We start from the raw sequence: 27,964 nt of genomic DNA on the forward strand, positions 1-27,964 counted from the left end.
CGGGACTGCAGCAGTTCGGTAGCTCTCAGTCTGTGCGTTCGGCTAACGCCGACCTCCCAACACCCGGCGCTCCGGGCTCGCAGCTCCGCGGCCCGCGGCACCGACGCGGGCCCTCTCGCGACGGGCGGGACTCGGCTCCTGGCGCCTCCGGTGCGTGCAGGCGCCGCCTTCGTCCCGAGCAGCGCCAGTCCCGCCGCCGGCGGCACCAACAGCCCCTCGGCACGCCGATCGCTGGTGCGGCAGCGGCCCGGGCAGAGACCCCACCGGCCCCCCGCGGCGCTGCAGCCCCCGGGACGCGGCAGGTGGCGGCGCGGGGCTCGGCTCCGTGACAGGGACGGGGCCGTGACGAGACCCGCCGCCAGCCCCGCCGCCCCGCCCCTGGTCACGCCGCTACCCGAAACTCTCGCGAGACGTCCTCCCGCCGCTTGCCTGAGGAGCGCTCGCGAGAGCTCGCCGTTCCGCGCGCGCCCTGAAGCTCTCGCGAGGGCGCCGCGCTCCGTGCCGACGGGGTGGACAAGATGGCGGCCACGACCACCATCTCCCTGGTGAGTGGCGGCGCCGCGCCGCTGGGCGGGCGGCTCGGCCCGGCCCGGCCCGGATCCCTCGGGGGGCGCCGTCCGTGCCGGCCTCCGCCCGGTGCGCCCGCGGCTCTCCCGGGCCGGCGGGGGCGGGCCGGGGCCCGGCGGCGCTGCGCGCTCGGTGCCGGCGGGCCTCCTTTCGGGCGGCGGGGCCGCGCCTCCCGCTCCCCGAGGCCGCCTTCCTCGCGCAGCGGGCGGGGCTGGGGCGCCGCGCTGCCCTCCCCGGGAGCCGCGGCCCCGGCGGAGCTCGCCGGCCGCCTCCGGCCGCAAGGAGCGCGGGGCCGGACCTGGGCAGGGCGAGCCCGGGGCTGCCCGCGGGGCCTGGGCCGGCGGCTCCGTAGGCGGGCGTGTGGCGCCCGGGGTGCGGCAGGGTTTCGTGTGCGACCCGAGTTCTCCCCGTGCTGAGGTGCGCGCAGGCCGGTTCCTACCGGTTCGTGGGATGGTTTCACGGACCTGCGTGTTTAGAAAGGTCCAGGTAGGTGGTGGGGCTTCTTGAGAGGGTTTTAGTAGGAATTTTTCTTCCGCAGAGCCTGGTAGCGTGTAGCGCTGAGGCTAAGATGTGAGCTGTGGGTTACCTTTATTGACCAGAGGGACGTGATGCCCCGTACCTGGTGGTTATTTTTATATTTGCCATTGTTTATTTCACTTACTCTTGGAAGGATCCCGACGTTATCGACTTTCATGAGAGTTCATTGTGTTTTCAGAAGGTTCTTTAGACTTCTGCTGAAGTGACCGCTAATGTTGTAAGACACCAGAATAGTCTCATTTCAGAGACTGACTTGTTTTCTGTGCGAGTTAGTCTTAAATCGTAGAAATTAAGTAGTTCAGTAGGGCATTATTCAGCATTCCTCATCCTAGTCCTTTTTATTCTTAGTGAAATATGGAGTAGCGTATGGAATTGTGCAAAATGAAAATACGTAACCTCTTAGGTGTGAAGTTGCTTGGGAAGGTAGCCTGTAGTACAATAACTGTGGATGTTGGGAAACTGCAAAGCAGGTGGCCAGGCTCTCATGCTCCCTGCAGGTATCATCTGCTGCTAAGGGGGCTGGATGGACTGCTGGTGTGACACAGCAGGATATTTCTTAATGATTTTCTTTTCTACTCCCACCCCCCTATTGTTTTCAGTGTTTGCTGGTGGGTTTTTTTTTTTTTTTGGTCACAAATCATACTAATTCTGAAGCTGCTACTTTTGAACTCTCTAAAAAGTCTCTCTTTGAACTGCAAAGGAGTTGTTTTTTATGGTCTTCCTTTTTTGGATTTGCAAATATTGGTGCTCATAATCAGGAGATAATGCAGACAACTCACACTTTGATTCCTGTCTTATCCTTGCTTGGTTAGGACTTTATTAGATTAGGGGTTTTGCCAAGTTAAAGCTGGGAATGAGCATTCAGGCTTTGAGCATGTGAGGATAAATGTGAATCCAAAGATGATCAAAATCCAAGGGAGTGTTATATTTCTTAGGATGTGTGAGGACATCCCACATTAAGGTAATGGCCATCCTTTATCTCACAGCACATTGTTTCAGCCAGTTTCTCTGGTGTCACTGTATATTTTGGTATATGCATATTTTAAAAGGACAATACACGCGTTTCAAAACTAAAATAACTTGCTAACTCTATAACACAAGCTGCTGCGTGGTTTTGCTGCATGCAAGGGAAGTGATGCGGTGGCTGGTCAAACAGAAGGCTCTAAGAGTTGCATGCTTGTTTACTGGAAATCACCAGTGCCTTAAAACATAAAAAGGAAAATAATTTTCTTTGCGTCAGGGGTTCTACTTATGTATGTGTATTGCCTATCATAAACTGATTTAATCAACACTATAAAAGAAACTTTTGAGTTACTTTTCTATGAGCCTGGTATTTGGAATGCCTATTTTTAAGAGTTGAACAGAGTATAGTAAACATTGAGTCTGATTATTTTTAATCATCTTCAAGCACCAGGCATTCAAGCTGAAACCTGTTAGCTCGCACTGTTCGTTCAGAATGGACATTCCCACTCAGAGTTATGGTCCTGCCACAGGTGAAGCATTGCACCAAGGTCGAAGGAAGCCTTAGTGAGGCTGCCGTTATTCCTGGAACCGGGAGTGAGAGTTACATTGGCTCTTCATAGAGCCGATTATTAAAATTTACCTTCAGAGCTGGTGTTACTGTAATGGGAGGCTGTATAAGCAAGGGCAAGGAGATAGCACTGGTCTGTAGGTGAGCCCTAGAAATTGGCAGCAGCAGTCTTGTGACCAAAGGAAGCACATAAATACTGTGATGTATGGGAGGCGAGGAGCAAGGTGCATATTTTTAATCTATCACCTTATTCACAGAAAGGGTGCTCGAGCACTGGAATGGGAAGTGGTGGAGTCCCCATCCTTAGAGGTATTTAAGAGATGGGCGGACATGGCACTAAGGGACATGGCTTAGTGTTGGGACTCAGTAGGTCAGGTTGAAGGTTGGACTTGGTGATCTTGAAGGTCCATTCCAGCCTAGGTGACTCTATGATTCTAATGTGCTGCTCTTTTTCAGCAGCGTTTGGCTACAGAAGAATTCAGAGTAGCTGATGTAAACTGCGTGTGTGTTGGTAAATCTGTCACTTCCATCGTGTTTTGAGAAGACTCAGATACTGGGACCAAAGAAAACTGGAAGGATTAGGTAAAGATCTTGTTAGAGCAAGAATACAAACCTTGAGATGGGAAGAAATGCCTTTCTTACTTCACTTGCTCCTAGATGAGGTGGTGTATCAGTGTTTAAGTGACAGTGTAAAAGACAGCCTTTCGGGAGCAAGCATACTGGCTTGCCAGAGTGCTGCATGCTTTTATTCATGCTGGGTTCAATGTTGGTGGTGTGAAGTTTATTTTGAACTTCGGAGCTGTTAAACGTCTTAAATAGAGCATTCGTTCTCATCAGCTTCACGCATTGAGTTAAAGCACTTCCAAGCCGTTTTTTTAATAATCCATGTGTTTTTATGTGAGTTATGCTCTGATCTTACTGGAAATAAAGTGGATCTGAACATCCAATATCACGTGTTAATTCGTCAGGATTTGTGCCACTATGTGTTTTACCTTGTGCTTAAAAAACCAACCAAACAAAAAAACCAAACCTGACACGTGGTCCTAGTGTTAATGGTCCTTAAAACGAAGAATTCAAATGTCCCAGCAATCACTTTTTGTGTGATCACTGGCATCTTTCCTGCCACATTCAATGTTAGTGCCTCTCACTCCTGTAAATCTCCTTTCCATGCTGGAAAGAAGACAGGCTGCTCTATGATACCAGCAGAAAATTGCCCTAAAGGAAGTTCAGTGCTTCTGCAGGGATTGCTTTTATCAGGACAGCTGCAGCAGTTTCTTCTTGTTGTTCAGGGACAATTTAAATCGTGATGGCTATCTAGAAAAGCTTGAGAATTAAGGACAAAGTAACTTCAATAAAGAGGAACCCAGCACAGTTCTGGAGTTCGGTAAACTTAGATTTTGCTTACAGCTAATTTTCTGAATATAATCATAGAACTGTTAAAGCTGTTGATTACAAGGAAACATACGTATTGGTACGTATGAAAGATGCGTGCTACTGCGTCGTCTTACCCGGCGTGTTGTGACACGCCCCGTTGCTCTCCTGGCTTAGATCTGCCTGCTCTTGATTCTGTTATCTGCCCAGTGTCACAGGCCACGCACCTCTGCAATACAGGCAGATTTCCGGCATGGCAGGCTCTCTTCCTCCTGCCATCATAGCTGCAACAATTTTTTTTTCCCCTTCTTGTTATTGTCCGCATGCCCAGTCAGTCAGGCTGAGCAGTGCGTGTAAGATGAAGGTGTGCAGCGCCTAATGCCTCCTGTCCCCTTGCAGGGGCACCATATAGTGCAACACCATAGAGTGGACTATTTGTGTGTGCCACCTGTGGAGACAGTGGGCAGTAAACACAGAGTTCTTATAACGGTGTAATTGATAATTAATGCAATTTTCATTTAATTTATTCAGTAATTTAGTCGGTACCTTGTTGCAGTAGAAATGGAATACATAGTTATAACTGGTTAAATAATTAACGTTTTGCTGAAGAAACTTATATTTTAAAGCATTTCAGTGTCGGAAATGTTTGGTGCCACTGCTTTTGGTAGCAGTACTGTGAGTGTTGTGTGCTGTAGCTTTGAGCACTGGTTCTTGATACAATTTCATTGCAGATGCTCCTTGAAAGCTCGGTAGTCTCCTCGCCCACTGTGGTGGTACTTCAGAATGATAAACAGTGCTTGCCATTTTGGTACTTACCTGATTTCCGTGTGTTCAGTAATGTAGTTAGACCTTTCTGCCATCACATAATATACTCGTGCAACTGCTTACCTGTCATTCTTTTTGCAGTCTTAAAATCACAGCTCTGTTAGATAATTGTCCTTTCCCGTAGGAGGCGTGCGTGTTCTCTGCTGGGGAGTTCCGTGGTAGCAAGCTTTATCAGCCAAAATTAAGTTCACTTGGGTGTTCTGTGCAGTTCAGAGCACTGATGTTGTTACCACAGGTTTCTGTGGATCTGTTTGTATTTTAATGAGGCTAAGGCAAATTTCTTGTGAATACCTCTTGTCAGGATGGTTAACTTTGAAACAGACCTGAGAACTAATTTGGGGGTGTGTGTGTTTGTGTGCCGTGACTGCCCACTCTGCCTGGCACTACGAGTGGTTGGAGCTTCCTCTGGGAGGGAGAGGAGCACCCAGCGGTGGGTCTTGTAGAACTTGCGGTGCAGGGGAACCCAGCATGCATGTTGAAGCTATATGCAAGCTCCACAGCTGCACGTACTAGCTGAAGGATTTGGAATAGAATAGTGCAGTTGGAAGGGACCCACAAAGATCAGCCAGTCCAACTGCCTGAGCACGTCAGGGCTAACCAAAGTTAAAGTGTATTACTGAGGGCATTATACAAATGCCTCTGGAACATGGACAGGCTCGGGGCATTAACTGCCCCTAGGAAGGAAGCCTGTCCTAGTGTTCAACCATCCTCACAGTAAAGATTTTTTTCCTAATGTCCAGTCTGAACCTGCCTTGACACAGCTGTGTGCCATTCCCTCACATTTTATCATTGGTTACCAGGAAGAAGAACCAACACCTCCCTCTCTGTTTCCTCTCCTCAGGAAGCTGCAGAGAGCACTGAGGTCGCCTCTTAGCCTTCTTTTCTCCAGACAGACAACCCAAGTGTCCTCACAGGACATGCCTTCCAGCCCTTTTGCCAGCTTTGTTGCCCTCTTCTCTATGATGTTAAGGACCTTAACAGCCTTTTTATATTGTGGAACCCAGAAGTGCATACAACCTTCGAGGTGATGCCAACACTAAATATCGTGAGACAATCATCTCCTTTGACCAGCTGGCTGTGCTGTGTTTATTGCACCCCAAAATGTGCTTCGCCCTCTTGGCTGCTGGAGCACTCGGCTGGCTCACGTTGAGCCCGCTGTCACCAGCACCCCCAGCTCCCTTTGTGCAGCGCCGCTCTCCAGCCACGCGTCTCCCCGCCCGGACCTGTGTCCGGCATTGTTCCAACCCAGGTGCAGAACCCAGCATTTTCTGTCGTTGAACTTCTTGCTGTTGCTGATTGACAAATTGACAACTTAATTGGACAGTTGTTGGCTTGTTGATAAGGAGGTGAGACGATGGTCAGGGAAAGCAGCCTTTGCTTTAGGAAAGGATGAATGTGTTGGCTTGTCTTAATGTCCTGTTTGTAATCGAGAGAAATCAGATCATGTGTGTCGTAATTCATTTTAGCACTGTTGTAGATTGTCAGAAACAGCAGTTTTCTTCCTCTGAGAGTCAAATATTGAGATGCGTTGTGATTTCTGGGTTCCGTGACAGATATGTGACAGTGCAGAGCATTCTGCATGTACAGGTAACATCCAGAAGGTATTTTTTTCTCAGTTCTGATGGAGCTGAGAGTTGTTCTATCAAATGCAAGGCATCAGAAGGAATCTACCAAATGAAAAAGCATCAGAAGGAATTGTTTGGGGGTATGTAGTTCATTTGTATGCATGTGTTTTTAAGACTTTTCATGTTTTCCGAAGTTTTACTTTGGTTGAATTTGGTGCTCAGGGAGAACCGAATATGCTACTGGGCAGCATTAGTGACATTTAATTTCCTTTTTCATCTAAAGGAAAGAGTTGTTTACACAAATGTGTTTATTTAAGCACTTTGGTCATGAGATGCTATGAAGGTGACGTTTTGAAAGGTTTAAATATGTGCCCATTCTCTGTGTAGTGCATCTGGTAGCGTTGACGCAAAAAACTTGTACGTGCCCTCTGCTCTCCATTCTGGTAGTACATTTGTTGCACATGCTTACAGTCATGGAAACTAGCACTGCTGTTTCTTCCATCTGAGCAAAGTGGTCTACGTGGGGGGGGTGAAAAGTAGTAGTTGCTAAAGTAATTTGGGAATAGCAGAAAGTCATAGTGCACAGAAGGACTTGCAAAGTTATGGAACTTACAGCGGAATCTGCAAATTTAAATAGTAATAAGGGGTAAAATCCTTAAATGTTTTTATATACATGAAGGAGGACTTTTTCTGAAAAGTAAGCCTACTGTGTGAATAAAAATACTGCCTCTGACAAGGCGCTCAGCTGATGCTTCTTCCAACTTCACTGCTGGCATGGGGTGTTGCAGCATGAAAACGTTCAGATCGATGCAGGTTCCCAAGCACTGGTGCAAGTAATAGAGCAAGGAGTAAACTGATTATACGGGCCAGGTATTTTTAGGTGAAGCTTCTGTTTGTTAATGACTCCTAAATATCATCAGTCCTTTTTCCACTTCTGTCTTATTTAATCTTTTGTGTTGTTTGCTTGTTATGGTTCCTAAAATAAACAAGATTCTGTATTTTTCTTTTTCTCTTGTGTGTGTTTATACTTCAGAGAAATTCTCAGCCATGTAATAAATTTCCAACGAATGTGCCTGAACTCTTGGAGTTCAAACCACCTTAAAGGGCCAAGCAACGCTCAGAAGCAATGTTCATAGCACCAGGTATACAGTTTCTATTTATTTCTATTTTAAAGGAAGCTCGCATTCTTCTGCTTCTGTTGTCAACTTCTCATGCGTTTTTCTTGTTCCCTCCTGTTTCCATGTGTTTAAATAAGGCAGTTTTCGAGGTGGCTGGTGTTAGTATAAAGCACCAACTGCACCAACAGTTACTGTTACGTTGCTGCCTAGCAGATTCACATTAATTGTGCCAAGCCTTTTCTCCTTAGTGGTATTACCCTAATGTGCCTGGAAAAAGAGAAGTGATAGTCTCAATTTCCTGTGACTGGCAATAGAGATTGGGATCATTTTATATCATCTGTTGCTTTTCAAATACTCTGGAGTAACAGAGAGGTTAGTAATCTTCCTTGAAGAAACTGTGTTAAAAGGTACGTGGTGATAAGTTTTCATTACAGCTGTACCATTGATCAGGAAAGGCATATGTATTTTTGGTCTCTTTTCAGAGAGATGTTTGATGGCAAAGAGCTTGGAACCAACCAGTTAAGTAGCGTCTGGGTCTAGCTTCTTGAATACCCTGTGACTTCTAGATCAATTTGTCGTCCTTAGTTTTGACTATTCCCTCTGTGCTGGAAGTTGGATGTTATCAACCAGTATTCAGAAGCTATGCCTTTTAGTGAGCTCAAATGTTAAAATTACATTAAATGTAGATATACGATAGTCTCTCTTTTATGAATCCTACTAAAATGTGGTCACTGGAATAGCTTTTTCTGTTGTGAATTGTTAAACTTGATATGCCTTCCATTATGTTTTACTTGTCCCATATCTCATTACTCCTACATTGCAATCACTCAATTTTTAAAGGCTGAGGGGAAACAGAAATAGCAGTAGAAAAATGTGCCTTCCCTAAGGAAACTAAGGAAGTTTCAGGTGGTGACTGTACAATAGCATGTACAGAAGATGTAAAGAAATGGGAAGGGGACCCTACAGAGCTGGGAAACAACAATTTTTTTTTTTTGGCCACTTACTTAAGAACCAGAATGACTTTTTTTTTCAGTGTTGCACAATCAGAATTCATCTTTGAGATGATACAGCCTTCCTGCATCAAACAGATCGCCATTACTGTATTGCTTTGCTGACTATTTGTTTTCAATTTGACCGTGTTTTCCGTAGGTTCGTGCCTGATGTGCTGTGCCAATAAGCGCACAGTCGAAATCCACACGAAGGTCTCCCTATTTTCTTCAAGGTTTCCTTGTTTGTTTTTTTTCCCCAGCTTTGGGACTACAACTGGACTATGCAATACTATCTTTTGATCAGTATTGTGTACTTGAGTTTCCCAGTTTGCAAGCATAAAATGGTTCCAACTATCTGTTTTGATTCGTGTATCGTTTTTTTTGTTGCACTTTGATTCTCCTTAGGTCCATGTGGGCTATTTAAAGTAGCTGTGAAGTTCAATCTATAGGGACCAGTGAAGTAATTGCAACTCTAGAACGCTGTATTCAGATGCTTGTGGAATAGGTTTTTATGTTAGGAGGGTTTACTTGGCTTCTACTTTCAATGTTCATGGTTCCTAGAAAATGCTCTCAAACACCTCATGGTAAACTTGAGACTGACAAACAGAAGTTTCAACTGATCCTATAAAATAGAGACTAAGAATGATCTAGGCTGTATATCTCTGAACATCATCAAACTCATCCTGCGGCTTTGTTTGCTTTTAAGGGAGGTGAGGTCCTACTCCTTGCCCTTAATAGCTCCTAAAGAACAAAGGCAGCATTGTAGCCTGATAGGAGGCAGATCGGTTGCTGATGGACTTGAGACAAATGGCTAATCTGGGAGAAACTGCAGCGAGTAAAGGATGTACTTAAATTTTTGCTTTCTGCTATTAACTTAGTTTTTCCCCATGGTAACTTTTATACTGATGTCATTTCACAGGCACAGGTCTGTTCAGCCTAACATGTATCTGCCACTGAACAGATAAGGTTATTTGTCCATTCTGGTATTTTAAATGGTCAGCTCTGAACACTGAGTTGGGAGACAGGATTTAGGTGAACAACGAAGGCAGGTCCAGATTCTGCTTCTTTAGGCCAAGAAGGCAGTCCGACTCCGAAATGGGTGCCTGCAGCAATGGGACCATTGTGCTGTAGTCACACTCTTGCTTCTTCCTCCGTTGCATTGATCCTGTAGGAAAGCAGTTCCCCTATGGACGGTGTGTATATTTGAAGCAAAGTCAGACCAGTTCTGTACAAGAAATGAGCAAGATTCTGTTGGGAAAATGAACACAGTTTATCTCATCAGAAGAAATCTCTAGTCCGATAGGACACTTCAGCCGCTGCCATGTAGACTAGAATAAAATAGTTCCTGTTGGAAGGGACCGACAAAGATCAAGTCCACCTCAGACTACTTCAGGGCCAACCCAAAGTTAAAACACATCATTAAGAGCTTTATCTAAACTTTTAAGCATGGGCAGGAATGGTGTATCAGCTACCTCTCTAAGAAGCCTGTCCCAGCGACTTAACTGCCCTCTTGGCAAAGTAGTTTTTCCTGATACTTAGTCTGAACCTCCCCTGACTGTGAGCCATTAAGGTAAATGAATTGCCAGAGGATTTCAAGATAAAGAACGACTAGATAATGTGATGGCAAATGTGGTGTTTAATAGGTTAGAACATAAAAAGCAGTGTGCGCTAGGGAAAACCGGACTGACTGTATGTGCTGTGGCAGGTTGTAAGATAGCCTTTTCCTGCATGCACTAATTAGGGTTTCCTTTCTTAAAAGGAATGTGACTCCACTTTATACCCGGAGAGGAAAATAAAAGTTTAGTTAATGAGCTGACTAAGCAGCATTTAGCATCAGGCATCCCCCACATCAGCTGTGGGAAAGGATTAGTGGCAGCCCTGCCTCAGGGGAGGAGTAGGTGTGGTCCCTCTGTAACATCAGGAGTGTTGGTGAGGGTGGCGCAGAAAGTAATACCGTGGTCGTGACTCCAGTGCATGAGCAACAGGAGCAAGTGGGCCAACAAATACAGCTGGGGATCACAGTCCTCATGGCAGGTACGTGCTGGTTGTGATACTTAAGGATTGTTTAGCTTTAGCTTCTTTAGCTTCTGATCTTACATGTTGAACTTGCAGCTACTCTAGATAAAGCAGGCTGCTTAGGAGGCCTCGAATTTGGGGGGGGTGCCCTTATTTAACTCCTTTTTAGTGGGAGGACTCAAAGATTGTTACCAGATTGAGTCTGTGCCTCCACGATGTCTTCTGAGAATGCATAAGATGTTTCTTCTCTCACCTCTTCTGCTGTTTACTTGAACTTGGCATTGTTTTATTTCTAAATTTCCGTGAAAATAACAAATTATTTCCCTGTATTGAGAATAATGTGGATGTGCTCGAGCTTCACTTATATTTAGGTGGTATCTATGACTTCAGGAAAGAATCTGTCTGCTCAAAATACCTTACAGCTATTTTGTAGTTTTCTTCCCCAACAAAAGCTGAACATTCTGCTTTTATCAGTAAATAAAACAAATCAGAAAATATAAGTGAAAAACAGGCCTGTCAATGAAGTTGTGTTGCTGGAGGAAACGGATAACTGGCCTGTGCTGTACTGTTACCGTGGTAGACACGGTGCAGGAACTGTGCTGGTGTTGTCCTGAGCAGTCAGATGTGCAGCACGTGGCTCTCCTCATTGAAGTGTGTGTACTTAGACCTGAAGCACTCTGCTATTACTAAGCTTAGCTGACAGTTCTGTTGTCTCACGCTGAGAGTTGTAGCAGCAGGTTGTCTGTTCAGTAACGTGTGTTCCCCTTTGCCTTGTGGTATGATAAAGAAGATGCAATGAAGTGTGCAGTTTGTGTGCAGAGATGATGCAGGATCTGCTTCCAAAAGACTGCATTTTTCCTCTCTGAGGCTTCAGCTATATACAAGAATAGCTTTTTGTCCTCTGTTTTGGTATTATATTTGTAGGCTCTTGATGTTCCAGTGAATTGTGGGGTGTTTTTTTCTCTTTTTTCCTGGAGAAGACCAGTGGTCTTTAAGAAGTATTTGTGCCTGCAGGAAAACTCGCTAGCGAGTGCTGTGAGCCAGTGATCTGTTCTGAATGAATGGGAACCAAATGAGCAGGAATACTTGCTGTTCTTCTGCTAAGATGCCAACTACTTTGGTACTATTTTTTTTCCCCATGCGACAGCTTTGTTGCTGTGTCAGGAAAGCTGTTCTTGTTTTGCTGTCTGAATGGGTCTGATCCTTTTTTATTTTTTTGGTCTGTTCTTGTTAGAGTATTTAGTGGTTTTTTTTGTTTGTTTTCTTTTTAACTGGAGAACTGAGATATATCTTAACAGGCTTTTATTGATAACCTCACCTTTACTTTGACTATCAATTATGTGACTATGTTTGGGCCGCTAAAGAATTATTCCTTAAGAATACAAGTTGGTAGATGCTTACCAGAAAGACACAAGCTGTTGAATCGCTTTAACCAAAACCAGTTTGATGTATATACTTCAGAGAAACTTAGTGTTACTTAACGTGGTAGGAATAATTGAGCAGTTATTTCACAGGAAGGAACTTCAGTGTAAAGCACAAGCACGAGGCAAAGAAGTCAGTAGAATAACTAAGACCCAAAGAAGGCTAAGGTTTGTTAGTTGCATGTACATCTATGAAATCACACAGACAAAAATTAGTCCAGTGGCCCAGAAGCTTCTTTCTAGGTCTGCTCTAATGTTGGGTTTGAGTGTCTGCATGTGCAGGTAATATGCATCATACCAAGTATGGGAATGTTTATTTGTGACTCAGTACCTAGAACAGTGTGTGAAATTTGGAAAACTTTAAGAGAAGATTTTAAAAAGAGAACTTGAGAAATCAAGGCTAAAAATCCGGTATGGGAAGAGATGGAAGGAGAATATACAGTTACATTTGATAGAATTTAACTGCTGAGATGTAGGATGGAGATGATATAAGTGAAGACTGGGGTTTATTGCATTTTTCTTCACTGAAAATATGGTGTTTAGGGAACTCTTTAGGTTAAGTATTCAACCTGTTCATCAATTTGTACAGTTGGTGGGATAGCTCTCCCATGGGAAGTGGCTATAATATTAAAGAACAGTTTTTCATGAGTTGCTAATAGTTGGCTAAAATTCTTCCTAAGACTCTGACAAGTGCGTTGAGTTTCTGGGAATGAAGAAATGGGTCAGATTTGTGAGAATAGCTTTTCCATGAGTGTGTTTCTGTTTTCTTAGGGTACAGAGTCCATTAAGATGGAAAATGGACAAAGCACAGCAGCTAAGCTGGGGCTTCCTCCCCTCACACCAGAACAGCAGGAAGCTCTCCAGAAAGTGAGTATACTTGACATGAACTTACATCTTAGCATTCTTTTTTGGTTGGTTGTTTGTGTTTTTTTTTTGAAGTTCACATTTTTTCCTGATATTATTTAAAAAAAAAAAAGCTCACTTGTCAAGATTGCATATGGGATAATGACTGTGATCTGTGTGGATTCACATCTTCAAAATTGTGCCCAAGAACTGTGTCTTGGTTTGGAGTTTATAGATGCTTTTTGGGGAGCACAACATGGAATTCCCTGTTGTGGTAGGGGGAGTGCTTTTCCTTAAAAGAAAAAAATAAAATCAAAATCATAAGTAATCATAACAACTTAAGAACATATTGTAATTCTGAGACACTGTGCAACTGCCATAAAGTTACTGTGAAGAGCAGACTGTACACCACAAGAAATAGGTTTCTGATATGCTCCAGCTGATCTTTTATTCTGTCCACACACAAACATCACAAAGTCTGTTTTTCCCTTATGCTCCTTTCCATGTAAAGAGACCCAGTAGCATGTGGCAAGTATTTTCAACCCCACTTGAGTCGACGTGTCTCAATCTAGACAAAATTTCAGACCAGCTCTGAGTTCTGGTTGTTGGGCCTGTTTTGTACAGCCGGTGGGGAGGTTACTGCCGACTTCTGGCCCACTTTGCTGGTGAGAGAGAGTGGTGCCTGGCTTGCTGAGGAGAGCACAACTGGGAAAAGAGGGGGAAGGAAACAAAACCAAGGAATGTGGGAATTGTGGGATAGGTGCATTACATATTCAGTTGAGGCAAGTATAGCATTGTTCTGGGTAGGCTTCATGTGAATGTTCCCGTAATGCTGAAGCTGCTTGTGTGTGTGTTTGGCTCACAGTGTGAAACGGCCTCGTTTCCTCTGGCTTCTCCATAGCTGACAGATGTAAATCCCCTTGTCCGTTTCCAGGTTTCCGAAGCACACGTCTCAAATCCACGGTTTAGAACCTACTGTTCCCTGGCACCTCCCAAACACGTACAGCCATGGAAAGCAGGTGCCTGAGGGGTTGGCTGAATGTGTTTGTACCCTCCGCTGGGAACAGGCACGTGTGGGTATTAGGTTTCCCTTGACAAAGAGCCTCATGTTAACACCACTGGGTGTAAAGCTCAGGCATTGTCGAATTTATAGAAGACTGAACAAAAAACACAACTCAGCTTTGTGTCCTCAGCCTAGGAATTGGAGAAAGAGAGCTGGAGCATTTTAGTGAGCAAGAGAGCAGTGGGTCCTCCAAATTTGAATAGTCCAAATATGATAAAGAAAGGGAGGGGTAGCGCACAGTCAAGAGACTGGGCATGGGGATTAGGAGCCCCCTTCCCTTTTGTAGAACCTCTTTGTCCAGATGTTCTCTGAGTGGAAAGGACTTGAAGGAGGCTATCTGTCCTGCCCTCATCCCAGCAGGTAAGGTGCTATGGTGGGATCTAAGGGGCAGAGGGAGGAAGAGGGAAAATGCTGAGTGTGTAGTGCATGCTGCTTTCCTAACGTTGTGCCTGCTGCAGATTGAGTCCATCCAATCCTCTGCTCAAGCATTATGCTGTATTTCAGGGCTCGCAACTCCAAGATGCAGACCAAGGCATTAGTAAGCTGTTTGCCGCCGGCTAATGTTCAGTGCCTTAGAGCTTAGGGCTGGAGCATCAGAAAGCACCATTGGCAGCCAGTTGTGTGGTTCTGGGGAGCTATGGTGTGAAGTCAAACGTCATTCCCTGTTCTGCGGTATTAGGCTGTGACTACAAAGTCTGTTTCTTCCTAGGCAAAGAAGTATGCGATGGAGCAGAGTATCAAGAGTGTGCTGGTGAAGCAAACCATCGCCCACCAGCAACAGCAACTCACCAACCTGCAGGTGAGAGACCTTCTGAGATGCTCATTCTGTCTTACTCTCCCCAACAAGGTGGAGTTCTTTTTGCACTTAGAACCAGAGCACAGCCCTGAGGCCTGCCCGGAGCCAGGTGAAAGCACTTCTGTTTCCACAGTGAAATTAAAGTATACAGTCCTGAGCCCTCTAAAGAAATGCCCTTTACTCACCTATACAAATTGCCCCCAGAGTTTTTTTTCCTGTTGGGGAGAAATTTTCTCACCTGTTGGCTGCCTAAATGTTTCTTGAATCACCAGAAGCCAAAGAATTTGCTGTGGGTTTCACCTTCAACTTACATTTAAGGTGGTGCCTAGGGTTACTGTGTATCCTTCCCCCATCTCTTCTGCTTGAGGGGAGGGTACCCCTCTCCCTCGTGTTACCAACAGTGCGGACCCATTTCCCTCCCCTTCACCCAGGTACCCTGCCAGCCTCACTGAGAAGTTCAGTTGGCTGTTCTTGTTAACGCTGGAAGGCCTATGTGCTGGCAGAACCCTTAATAGCCATTTAAATCTCCCTTCGTTTGGAGATTTCTTGAACAGATATCACTGTCTCCTATTCAAAGTTAGGAATCCCAAAATTACAGCTTTGGGGTCTTGGATATTTTTAATGAAGTGTCACTGTGGATGTGCTTGCCACATTAAGCAGCTCTGGCCTTTCAGGGCTGTGCATGTTTCTGAGTGGCTGATCTAGTTGAGGGGCTCCTTTTTAAATGCTGGGGGTGAATCAACGACAGTGGTTGCAGAGGTTACTATTGCCTTGAGTCCCCCCTGGGAGAAGACCCTGCTTCCTGAGGCAGTGGCAGCAGCACAACTCCACCCTGACCTGGTGGGACTGGAATCTGCAGGGTCCCAGCGCTGGACAGTCCTTGGGACCAGGCAGTGAGGGGCAAGGAAGGAGAGGCCTCTCTCGCAGGTTCCCTGTGCCGCCGCTCTGCTTGAGTTTTTACAAACAGCCGTAGTATGCTCAGCTCCAACAGACTGAACTCTGTCTTTACTGTCTTTCAGATGGCAGCAGTGACAATGGGCTTTGGAGATCCTCTCTCACCTTTACAATCGGTCAATAGACATATTCACTTCTTCTTGGGCACTTTGTCTTAGTCAGGGCCTAGAGTGGGGAAGTATGTAGTGGTAATACAATGCTCTTAATTCAACCCAGCACAACCCTCCCACATACCCACCTGTTATGGACAAGCACAGCAAGCAGAGGCAAAGTGTAAACTCCCCAGAGGAACATCATGGGCTGGGTGCAGTCTGCTGTGACACTGGCAGTCGGGGTCCTGGAGTCAGTTGGCAAAGAAAGCTTTAGATTTCGAACAGTACTGAACACACCTGTGAAATTGTGGGAGCTGCATTTCTAGGGATGCTACAGTTCTGAGGTCCTGACCTAAAACTAACTGCCAAGGTAACTCACAAATGGGCAATTTCTTATGAAGCAAACTCACAGCACCAGAGGCCTGGCAGCTATGGTGCTGGGGAAGACGGGGGCACTACAGGCTTGCAGAACATATTGTAGCCCAGGTTGTAAGACTGCTCTTACTATGCATGTTTCCAGACTAGGTGAATATATCATGTTTCAAGTAAAGTTTAAAAACAAAAAAGAAGCAGGATGGAAGTAACAGAACTGCAGAACTATTCAGAGAACCTGTGTGGTCCTTTAGTGCTGGAGTTTCTAATCAGCTATCACAAAGAGCTTAATTATATGATCCATGATTCTATGATTACCTGGGATTATCAATTCCCTCCTTTTTCCAGAGATGTTGAACAATGGCCCCTGGAGAAAGTGTCCTATAACCTCCACTCTGCATGCAAAGGTTCATTTGCAAGTATTTTCCCATCTTGATGAAATGCAATGTTGAGTAGGTAAAATGCACCTGGAGGCCTGTCCTCCAAAATGAAAGATGCACTAAATCTAAAAACACCTGTTTTCCCTCCTATAACACTGTCACGGTAGGTAGCATGTCAGCAGGGGAGCCAAAATAAAATTTATGGGAATATGTAAGTTTGGATTGGAATAGAAACGTGTATCTCAACATGAATTTCTGCACAGGTGGTTTCTGAACCCTTGTGCCCAAGAAACCTCTACCAGTAAATGTACAGTTAATGTAGATGCATACTTAATAGCATTAACACCACCAATTTTGCTTTAAAAAAACCGTACAGCTTGTATTCACAGCTGGGCAATAGATGAAAAGCACATACTGATAATGTAATGGGAAATGTTCAATTTCTCATTAGCCTCAGGGGCATAGTTAGTATTGTGAATCCTTTCCCTAAGACTGTAGGCAATTGGAGGCTACTGCTGATGGGACAGAACCTAGGAGTCTTCTGAACCATTCAGCTGTGCTACAGTTGAGTATAGTTTTGGTACTCATTTCTCAGCAAATGCTTTATCCCAAAGCCCATCAGGAATGTAGGAAATGCAAACAGGCCTGTGTACAACACATTTTCCTGTTGACAAGAGTCATCGATTCCTACATGAAGGAAGTGCAGTCTGAACTTCCTATTGCAGTATCTCAGTGCCTGTGATTAAAGCTTCCTGTCTACCTAATCTGCTAAGAATTACAGCTCAAGATTCCCGTGTCAGTTCAGCAACATGAGCACAATTTCCTGGCGTTGTATTAAAACTGGAGCTAGTGGTGAGGTTTTTGCATTGCCTCTTTCATTTAAAGCACCATTCCAATATGATGTTTTGGCTTCTCCTTAAAATAACCTTCATAAGCACTTATCAGCAATATTTCATATGTACAAATATTAGCTGTTGCCTTTCCAATGAAGACTGCAGATGCCTTAAGCTCCATTTTTGTACATTGAGTAAAGGGCCAGTGGCCAGCAAAAATTATTTAATATAGCTAGTGAAAGCAATAAAATTTCTATTCATGAGTTCCTGACACTTAGTCCTGTGCTTAGTTCGCAGGTGTATATTACAGCACTTCCCCTAAATTGATGCTGATTCCTGTTAGTGATCCACATATGCCTGTAGTCATCATGGTCTACCTAAATTCTGCCTTTGTAGCTCCAGGTTTCTAATATGTTCCAGATGTAACATAAGTCTTCCTACTCTGCCCCACCTATTTCATTAGAATCTATGCAGCAGTGTAAGATGTGGATATCCTCCAGTAAAGGTTGCTGCCATGGGAGAGGACAAATGCCATTTTTCTTGCCACTGTTGCATTGATAAGTGAAAAGAAGGGAATGTCCTGTTTGCATATATAGACTTCAGAAGGTGGGAGTTACCTCTGCCTGGTGCAGGGCTGCAGTGTCTTGTCCAAGAGCACTCCTAGTAAAACACTAAATTTTTGCCACAGTCTGTGTCACCACGGGTGAGGCACTTCACTCAGACACTTGGGTTAGAACGGTGATGGCTCTGAACCTGTAAATGGACGCACTACACAAATTGAGGGGCTGCTGATCACTGGCTTTCATGCACCAAAGCTGTGAAGGTGTTGGAGAACCTGGGAGACAACATGTCAGCTGTCCTGCGTGTACACGTGCCATAGTCCTCCCAGTCACAGCATTGCAGAGCTATTGAAAAGCAACTTATTTTTAACTGTGTGAAATATTAAACCCAGTCAAGAGGCAAGTTTAATACACTTCAGGAGCAGCAGTATGGGGTGAGAACCATTCCTGTTTATAGTATCCCTGTTGTATGGAATAATAGGAGTTGAACCTTTACAGTTTTTTTCCTCCTATGGTCAATGTCACTTGTGTTACGAGGGAGAAGGATTTCTTCAGGTACTGTTCGTGTCCACGATCCTTTGACTATCACAGATGAAATGCAGTCCCTTTTGTTTTGCCATGCGAGTTGTAACGTCCCCAGACACGTCAGAGCTCATTGTGCTCATGCTTGTTGCAGCACTCTGAAGGTGGGTCTCTTGTAAAGGCCTCGATTACAGACCCCCTTAAGCAGAGGTGGTGGGGAAGGCGCAGTTTCCAGCGCTCCCTACCTTCATGCCAAGCACTGTAGTGCTGGGAAGGGAGAAAGGCATCAAGCTTAACGCTGCATTTGCCTACTCTGCAACAGTCCGTAGCCCTTACTGCCGTATGTTTGTTCCGTTTGTTCCATCTGTTCCACGCAGAACAGGAACGAAGCCCTGTGCGCATCTCCAACGCACTGTAATTCAGTCTTGCTGATCATAGGGAGCTGCCTGTACAGAGCCTTTATTTCTGCCTTGGTCCCAAGACGTGCTGATAGGATATGCTGGCCAGACATGTGATTTTAGCAGGCAGCATCTTCCAAAACAATGTTTATTAGTAGTAGCAATTTTAGAATTGTAATGTGGGTGAAAAATAATTGAAGGATACTGCTTTTTTGGATACCTGCCTTAAGAAATTTCTGGATTTGTCTTGCAAACAGGTTTTCAGGCATACTTAGGAGAAAATAGCACAGAGACCTTCTCTGCACCGAAACTGATAAGGGCGGAGTCTTTGGGGGCTGCACCACTATCTGAGCCAGTAACAACAGGCAGTGATAAGTACTAGCACCACACACTTAACTAAGAAGTTTCATTTAACCATGTGATTTTTATTTTTTATTTTTATGTTTGCTTTGCTTTTGAAATGTGTGGTGGAAGTGGTGCCTAGTACTGGATCCTGTACTGCCTGGGGTGGGTGGAGGGGAGGAGGTGGTGTGTGATGCTTGAGGGGGTGGGGAGGAGGTACCCAACTCCAGATCCTTTGCTGCCTGGGAGGATGGGGTGGGGGAGGGAGTGACTAGGTGGTGCCCGATACTGGATCTCTTGCTGCCCCTTGTGGGAGGGAATGGGAGGGATTGCTGATAGCGCCTAGAATTGAGACCTTTGCTGCCTGGAGGGGGAAGCTGTCCTAGAATGAAGTTATTTCCTCCTCCTGCAAGTGTTGCTGGAGATGCGATCATGCTGGGGAGGGTTAGACCTTATCAGTGGGGTTGGAGTTAAGGCTCCTGAAGTGGCAGACCCCATCAAAGATTTGACTGCCCCAGGAGTGAGCTGTACTGCTTATCCGCTCCAGCAGTCTGTGCATTGAGCAGGAAAACACTTCTTTATTACTACGTGTACCAGGCTGTGCTGCAGCCCAGTGAGGAGCTACCTGCTGTTGGGTCATAGCTCCTGGGAGGGAAGGAGGAAGGGAAGGAGGTCCTGACATCCATGACCACCCCCTGATCTAACCAGCCAGTTCTTCTTTCCAATACAGATGGCAGCTCAGAGGCAGCGCGCCTTGGCCATCATGTGTCGTGTTTATGTGGGCTCCATATACTATGAACTTGGAGAAGATACCATTCGCCAGGCCTTTGCACCATTTGGACCTATAAAAAGCATTGATATGTCCTGGGACTCAGTTACGATGAAGCATAAGGTTGGTTAACAGGCCTTGAGTGATGTTTTTCTTCTCTCCAGGGCTTTCGTGAATATATCCAGGAGAAGAAGGAATGTTCGTCCTCGTAGAGAGAAGGCTGCTTTAGCATTTTGATTTTAAGAAATTGTTTGTATCTGCTCGCTCTGCTTATTTTTGCAGTATTTTGTTGTGGGAACCATATGCGCATGGGTCTGGTGTGCACAAAAGATGCTAAACAGCTAGCAGTCCTGTGTGCAGTAGCCTTTCTCTGCTAGGCCTCTAGGCATGAGAGACTCTGAAAACAGGTAGCCTTGAAGGAAAAGTCTTCTCAGACCACAATAGTAAGAATCTAGTATGTGGGAATTCTTGGCTCCATTAGCTGGCACTGGGGTTGACAAGATGCGACTGGTACAATTCAACAGGAGTATTCCTTCTGTCCTAGGGTTTTGCTTTTGTGGAATATGAGGTGCCTGAAGCTGCTCAGCTGGCCTTGGAGCAGATGAATTCTGTCATGTTGGGAGGAAGAAATATAAAGGTGAGTAACAGGCATGCCCTGAAAATTCCTAGTTCTCTTTACTTTGAATAAAGGTTTTGATGCCTAGAAATGCTTCCCATAGCACTGTAGCATGGAAGATAACCTAAAGCCTGTTCCAGGATAAATCTTCATTTTCAACCCACTAAGTACATAGTGTCTGTTAGTCCCTCAGTCCCTGAGGAGAACCACCCAGCGTGCTAATAAAGTCAAGAAACTCGTTCTTATAAGCTGACAGTTCCCCCTCACACACACATAGTATGGAAATTTCTTAAGCACAAAACAAAGATGATTCATGATACTTGGTGTTCTTCATATGCTGGGCCTGTGTGGATGGTAGATAAGTAGCATCAGGCGCTTTTTTTGCCTGTCAGTAGCATGAGGAATTTTAAGTACCTTGCCATACAAAAAGGAGGCGTTCAGCACAAACTGAAAAGAACAAAGGTTTGTAGCTGTGTGTTTTCAGGCAATAAGTAAGAGATGATCTCTGAAAGGTGGAACTTTGGAGATTGCAGAAAATGCTAGCTTCCTCCCTAGATTTCAAAGTGTTTTACGTCCTGCATTTATCTCTGATGCATTTCTGCAGTGTTAGGGGTTTAGGAGCCTTCAAAAGAAGGCTATAGAAACATTGTGTTTTGCTTTCAGCATTGTTTTTGCTTCTTGGAAGTTGGTCTTTGGCAGGTTAGGGAAGATAACACTTACCTAGGAGGAAGAGGGAAGGAGAGGGACAGAGTCAGTCCAGGCTGCCAGTACTTCTAGAATCATAGAGCAGGTTGTATCCCAGAGCTGAGAGTCAGCTGTTGCCCTTTGTTAATTTTGACCTTATGAGGGGTTATGTGGTTTGAAAAGGAAGTCAAGTGGTTGAGTGCTTACCTACTGTATGTCTTGGCAAGTCATGCTGCTGCTCTTCAGACCGTTTAATGGACCGTTTCCTGTTCTCTGCAGGTGGGGAGACCTAGTAATATAGGTCAGGCACAACCAATTATAGACCAGCTAGCAGAAGAGGCACGGGCTTTCAACCGCATCTATGTGGCCTCTGTTCATCAGGACCTTTCAGATGATGACATCAAGAGTGTGTTTGAGGCCTTTGGAAAGATCAAATCCTGCACGCTAGCCAGAGATCCCACGACAGGAAAACACAAAGGCTATGGTTTCATTGGTAAAATATCTATCTGATATTTGTTGTGGGGTAAGGAAGGTAGTTGGGATCATCCTCGTTGTTTTTCATTCTAGTGGAAGAATTACTTTAAACAACAGGATAGAGATAACTTTGTATTTAGAAGTCTAATTAGTAGCCAGATACTTTTACTCACCATTTACGTGGGTTGAGAGATTTTGCTATGCTTGCTGTTCTCAGCAGTGCTTATGTGATCAGAGGAGAGAGATGAGCAATCTAAGCGCTGAGGGGTTGCTTTTTTAAACAAAGATAAATCATAATTGTGCAGTAAGAGAGTTGAACTTAGGAGTAAAAAGGGTCACTTGCAAATATTCCTCCTTCTCATTGTAGAATATGAGAAAGCACAGTCTTCTCAAGATGCAGTTTCCTCTATGAACCTCTTTGACCTTGGGGGTCAATATCTCCGAGTTGGTAAAGCTGTGACTCCTCCAATGCCGCTCCTGACACCTGCTACGCCAGGGGGATTACCTCCAGCAGCAGCTGTTGCTGCAGCAGCTGCGACAGCAAAGATTACAGCACAGGTAAGACATAAGTTGCTGTGACTGAAAGAAGTGGATGTTTATTGTCACCCTGCTAAAAACAAGCATGCAAACTCTTCCAACCAGTTGTATGCTCTAGTTTGAGTGAAGGCTCCAAGCCTAGATTGTACTCTGTTTCCAGGACTTCACACGTAGAAGCTTGCCCAGGACACACTTGTGAGAGTCTGATACACCAGCATTTGGAATGGCATCTGGCCTGCCTGAGCAGAACTTTTTATTTTTTAAATGACGGGGGATAAATTAGAGAGAATTCCTTGTTGGTAGGCATACGAACAATTAGGGATGTGGTTATAACAGAGGCTAAAAGAATGCCTTAAAATACTATGTGAGTAGGCAGACAGTAGTGGGGGCAGTAATAGTTGCATGAGCAGCACTGCTGTTGAAAAGACTCTGCCTGTATAGTAAGGTGAAAGTTGGCCCATCATGGCTTTAAGCTGTCCAGAAAATAGGAAATACAGTGGGTTCAGCAGAATTGGATGTTGATGCAGGAGTCTAGCGGTTCTCAAACTTAGTTTGCTCAAAATAATAGAACCTCCTGGCTATGACCTATAAGTGTTGATTGAGGAAAATTACCTTTCAAAGTAACCTGCTTATCTATGCCTGTATTCCTTGCCTTGGAGGGACAGGATCTCTTCCTGCATCCCTGCTGCCCAAGAAAGAAACAAGTTCTAGCACTGTTCAGTTCTTGGATGCTCTGGAGCCAGGAAAAAAAAAAAAACTGCTGAGGTGTCCAGCTTATATGTGGTACTAATATTTCTTTGAATCACAAGGTACAGGTAGAAATGGGGGGAGGAGGGAGCTGCTATTTGCGTGAAACTCTAAAGTGGTTTGCATGTCCCCAGTAGTAAGTTCACTACAATCTGGAAACCTCTGCATTTGACTAAGGAAGCAAGCTGAGGCATGGCTACGTTTTGGATCAAAATCACCTTAGGGAAGAACTATTAACTCTTCTCTTTAGGAGAGATCTCTTACAGATCTGGATAAATTTTATCATTTCTTTCTGTAAAATATGGCAGGATTTGTCACTGTGAGGAAAATTTTAGGAAAATTTTAAATTCTGTATATAGAGTATTGGTTTTGAAGGACCTCAGAGATACTCGGCAGTCTTGTTCCCTTTACTTAGACATGGTAGAGACCTAGATCACCGGTCTGATTTGCCATGATGGTAGTTTTAGATAACTAGAGAAAAGAGTAATAATTAGATCAGTTAAAAAAGGCATCTGTAGTTTATGTCCCCAGTACAGTTCCTGTATAGAAGAGCTTATTGTTAGTAAGAACATAGGCCAACGTAGTCTGTAAGGGCTTTAGTTTCATGTATTTTTTTTGTGATTCAGAGAAGTTAATTAGTATAAACTCAGTGGGATTGAAGAAATCATGGGCATGAGAGGGAAACTTTCAAGTAAGAGATGCAACTTCGGATCTGAAATGCAACTGCAGTTTGGAATTCACATGCAAGTCAAAGAAGGAGAAAGCTTTTCCACACTTAAACTAGGACAACTATGACTATGGTTGTCTTGACAGTCACAGTAAAAAAAGTCAGTCTTGCAACAGAAAATAAGAAACTAAAGTTATTAGAAAAAGTTTCTTTGGCCACTTAAGAAAAAAGTGACACAGCTCACTACCAGTGTAGTCAAAATTATGGTAGTCTTACTGTAGCACGGAATGCTTACGTAAGTATTCTTCCCCTTCGTTAGAAGCATAAGGCAAACTGGCTAATGGTACACATGGAATTACTGCAACCTTGGTGGGTTTATATCCACCAAGAGCTTATCGCGTGTGGTTGTACACTTAAAACTTTTGTGGGTTTTTTTGTAATTAGTCTGTCAAGTCAGGCTATTGCTGTATGACTGAAGAATAGCAAATATGATACTTGGGTTTAAGGTAGGATAGAAAACAGATCTCTGTGGACTTTCTTCTGACACCAGTGGTAGGGAAAGATTGAAAACAAGCTTTAAGGAAGAACAAACAGCTACGTGATGTATTTAGATGTTTTAGGAAAACATCAAATGAACATAACTTTTTGTTAAGCCTACTATTGCACTTAATTAGCAAAAACATTTACTATATATTCTGTGAACAATTCAGAAGCTTATATGATCCCCATGAAAACAGAAAAGGAGAAGGATCTGAGTAACTAAATTATGAGTACAATAGCCTGGAAAACAACCAAAACAAAAGGGATCCTAGGATATATTATGCGTGTTATTTTTGATAGCTTTGTGGAAATGTTTTCGTCTAGTTAAAAGATATGGTTGAATTCTGCTCATCTAGAGTGAGAATGTTTATTTGGATTATAGCAGGTATAAAGGAATATCGTAGTTATTCAGGGAAATGGAAAACCTGATATGCAGGAGAAGACTAGAGAAAGTGACTTGGTGTAACTGTAGGAAAAAAAAGCTGAAAAGTGCATCCGATTTTTGCTCATGTACAGTCCATATGGAGACATGTAGGTAATGGGAGAAGAGGTTCAGACAATATGGACAAAAGAACGTAGTTAAAAAATGCTTCAGTTATCAAGGCTGAAAGTTTGAAGAAAAGCTCCATCGAAGGCGGCGGGTTGGGAGCTCCTGTCAATCTGTTTAAGTGGATCACATTCCTTAGCATTAGTAAAAAGCTTTGTTTGTGTAGTAGCTATTAAACATTGCCTTTTTCTTGATTGCTTTAAACAGTTGCTTGAGGAGCTCTTAAGGTCTTCTAGAGCATCAGCAGGTGGAAGCAAGTAGAGATTCCTCCTGTTCTGGAATTGCATGCATTTTGCAGATCCTGTACTGAATTCCTTGATGTTTTTCATTCAGTAACCTGCCTAGCAGCTTGAGAGGATAGATGAAATTTGAGCGTTTTTCTTCCAGTTCTTGATATCTCATAGTTTTCACATTTCTGTGGGTGGCATAAATTTTTGCTAGTTTGTTCGTTTTTTATAGTAGCCCTGGAGAGCTATCATCATCATCAGAATCTATATACTCAGTATTTTCTTAAGTGTGACAAGGGCTGAGCCTCAGCTGAACATACCCATAACACGACTTCTTGATACAGAATTAGTGCTTGTTTTTTTTGTTGTAGGAAGCAGTGGCAGGAGCTGCAGTTCTTGGCACTTTGGCTACCCCTGGTCTAGTATCTCCAGCACTGACTCTTGCCCAGCCATTAGGGGCATTGCCACAGGCAGTAATGGCAGCGCAGGCACCAGGAGTAATTACAGGTATGTTTACTCCTCATTTTGTCACTTGTGTAACTGTTACAGTGCACGGTTCTTTACAGCTTGGGTCATGATTAAGGAGAATTTGAAGCTGAAATCCTCTTCCATGCCTGACTTTGTCAAGAGCTGTTATTTGTACAGCATAGCAGGAGTTTATTTTGGTATATAATAGATACAACAGGGACATGAGATTCACAGCAGAAATGCGTAGTACCCTGAGTGAAACTGTGGATAGTTGTTACCCAATGCAAAGACCTGTTCTCTGTCTCACTTCTGGGCATATGATGAATGTGATGAATATATTGAGTGCATATATCCCATATTGTTGACCAAGTTGCTGTGTATGCCTCCCTGGTCGTTGTTTGTGTAGAGCCAATAAAACCCTATAGATTCTTTGATCCTCTTTACTACTGAGTGGTGTGTATTGAAATGTTGCGGAACATCAGTTCTTTTCTTTATGCTACGGAGTTTGTACTCTTACAGGTGTAACCCCTGCCCGACCTCCAATTCCTGTCACTATCCCCCAAGTGGGAGTTGTGAATCCTATCCTGGCCAGTCCCCCAGCGTTGGGCCTGATGGAGGTCAAAAAGGAAAAGGAAGAGGAGGAGGTATTCCAGGAGTCAGAGAGGCCAGAGATGCTGAGTGAACAGGAACACATGAGCATATCTGGCAGCAGTGCCCGTCATATGGTGATGCAGAAATTGCTTCGTAAACAGGAGGTGAGTGTAATGTGGCTACCCTGAGCTGGTTCCAGTTATCAGCAAATGAGATACCTCTCATTGTATCACTCTCTTCATGTGGTGTAGCTCTGCAGCTTTGTACGTGGTAAACTGACTCTGAAATGCCATGACCACTAAACTGTGATGTTGGGTAGAGCCATCAATGGGAAGAAAGGATGTGGTAGAGCTGGGTCTCTAACATGCAAAAACATACAGAGGCTGCACAGAGAGGTTGTGTAGTCAGTCTATCCCTGGAGATATTCAACAGCTGTGCGGGCATGGTCCCGGGCAACCTGCTCAAGGTTGCCTTGCTTGAGAACTAGGTTTGAATCAGGTGATCCTGATCATCTATCTTAAAACATCTATCGTTCTGTGATACAGAGAAGTGCTTTGTCATAAAAAGGTTTAGTGGGGGATATGTACAAAAGGCGTGTTGCAGGCACTCCGAAAAGCTCTTGTTGTTACGCTGTGGTTGATGCTTTAACTAAAGTACCTGGTCAGCCATTAAATGTCAGAGGTCTGAAAAAAAAGTTAAACTTCCTACTGTATTCAGACATAAGGAAAAATTAAACAAAAAAATCTTGAAGGTAACAAAGTAAAAAAAAAAAAAAAAAAATAACTGGATAGCAACAGCACAAGAAAAATCAGATAGTTCAAGTCACCTGTGCTACAAAGATGTGTCTCAGAAGAGCTTGGTAGGTTTTTTGTTTGTTTGTATTTAACTTTAGTGTCTCAATTATATTAATGTACTTGTATTGTTCTTTCTCTCTGCAGTCCACTGTGATGGTGCTTCGCAACATGGTGGATCCAAAGGACATTGATGATGACCTAGAGGGAGAAGTGACAGAAGAGTGTGGCAAATTCGGGGCTGTAAACAGGGTCATCATCTACCAGGAGAAGCAGGGAGAAGAGGAGGATGCTGAGATCATTGTTAAGATCTTTGTGGAGTTCTCCATGGCCTCAGAGACTCACAAAGCCATTCAGGCTTTGAATGGGCGCTGGTTTGCAGGAAGAAAGGTGGTGGCAGAGGTGTATGACCAGGAGAGATTTGATAACAGTGACCTGTCAGCATGAACTCTACTTGGAGGACTTCACCCCTACCCCTTCTGCCTGTCTGTTTTTTTAGCCATGTGTAAAGAATGCTCCAGGGTGGGCGCAGATCTCTGTGATGTACTTGTAGTTTGGATAAAAGCGCAAAGAAAGCTAGTGTGTGTTTTTGTGTGTGTTAAAGGGGCTAATATCCTGCCAACCAAGTCTGGCATGAGTGTAGCCTCATCAACGTAGAAGAGTGGGGCCAGAGCCTGAAGAGAGGTTGCTGTTTTTGCTCCTGCCTTACACTGTGGTCATTTCAAAAACTCAGGTCAAGATCCCGCTGCACCTTTGAGGGATTGGGGTAGCAATTTTCTTCAAAGATGGGCTATACACGGTTGAATGGAGGAGGGAGTCTCTAAGTATTATAACAGTACTCAAGGGTGCTGCTGAAATACTTCATGAACAACAGTGGAGGAGAGCTTGGGCAGTTCTGGCAGGGAGTCTTCCTGCTGAGGACTCGCATCTTGAGCTTGGGTTTCCAGGAGCCCAGACATGGAGCAGAGTCCAGAAAGTGAACCAGCTGGGTCTTCTGGGGTATTCACATCCTGTGTATTCTGATATTGTAGTTTGGATTTCACAGTTTTGTTGATGCATCAGAGTTACCCTAACTGATCCTTCCTAAATGTGCCAAAATATTTCCATCAAGTCAGGCTGAGGCATCACAGATGGGATGAGAGTGGGAGTAGCGTTGATCTGCAGCACCTAAAGTGTATTTATTAAATAAATCTAGTCCTTGTATTATGGAC

The 27,964-nt window shown here is 44.3% G+C and overlaps 1 protein-coding gene across 3 annotated transcripts; it reads left to right on the forward strand.

Moving 5' to 3' along the window:
- The first annotated feature begins 395 nt into the window (after nucleotides 1-395).
- PUF60 (poly(U) binding splicing factor 60) lies at nucleotides 396-27,332 on the forward strand. Of its 3 annotated transcripts, none has more exons than XM_048052589.2 (11): nucleotides 396-545; nucleotides 12,712-12,807; nucleotides 14,556-14,645; nucleotides 15,662-15,712; nucleotides 19,826-19,987; nucleotides 20,409-20,501; nucleotides 21,444-21,657; nucleotides 22,006-22,196; nucleotides 25,275-25,410; nucleotides 25,891-26,126; nucleotides 26,901-27,332. In XM_048052589.2, exons 1-11 carry the CDS (start codon nucleotides 519-521, stop codon nucleotides 27,198-27,200), a joined length of 1,596 nt encoding a protein of 531 aa, XP_047908546.1. In that variant the 5' UTR covers nucleotides 396-518; the 3' UTR covers nucleotides 27,201-27,332. The 3 variants fall into 3 exon arrangements, with proteins under 3 accessions (XP_047908546.1, XP_013056293.1, XP_013056292.2); XM_013200839.3 differs by lacking the exon at nucleotides 396-545 and adding an exon at nucleotides 7,458-7,538; XM_013200838.3 differs by lacking the exons at nucleotides 396-545; nucleotides 15,662-15,712.
- The last annotated feature ends 632 nt before the right edge of the window (nucleotides 27,333-27,964 follow it).

The sequence above is a fragment of the Anser cygnoides genome, chromosome 2 (assembly GCF_040182565.1).
Source record: "Anser cygnoides isolate HZ-2024a breed goose chromosome 2, Taihu_goose_T2T_genome, whole genome shotgun sequence".
Lineage (NCBI taxonomy): Eukaryota > Metazoa > Chordata > Aves > Anseriformes > Anatidae > Anser > Anser cygnoides.

What these genes read in the sequence shown, in the direction of transcription:
- PUF60 (XM_048052589.2), top strand. Translation starts at nt 519, where the DNA reads ATGGCGGCCACGACCACCATCTCCCTG. An exon ending in CCACGACCACCATCTCCCTG is followed by an intron (nt 546 to 12,711) that starts GTGAGTGGCGGC and finishes CTGTTTTCTTAG; the next exon opens with GGTACAGAGTCCATTAAGAT. An exon ending in CTCTCTCACCTTTACAATCG is followed by an intron (nt 15,713 to 19,825) that starts GTCAATAGACAT and finishes TTTCCAATACAG; the next exon opens with ATGGCAGCTCAGAGGCAGCG.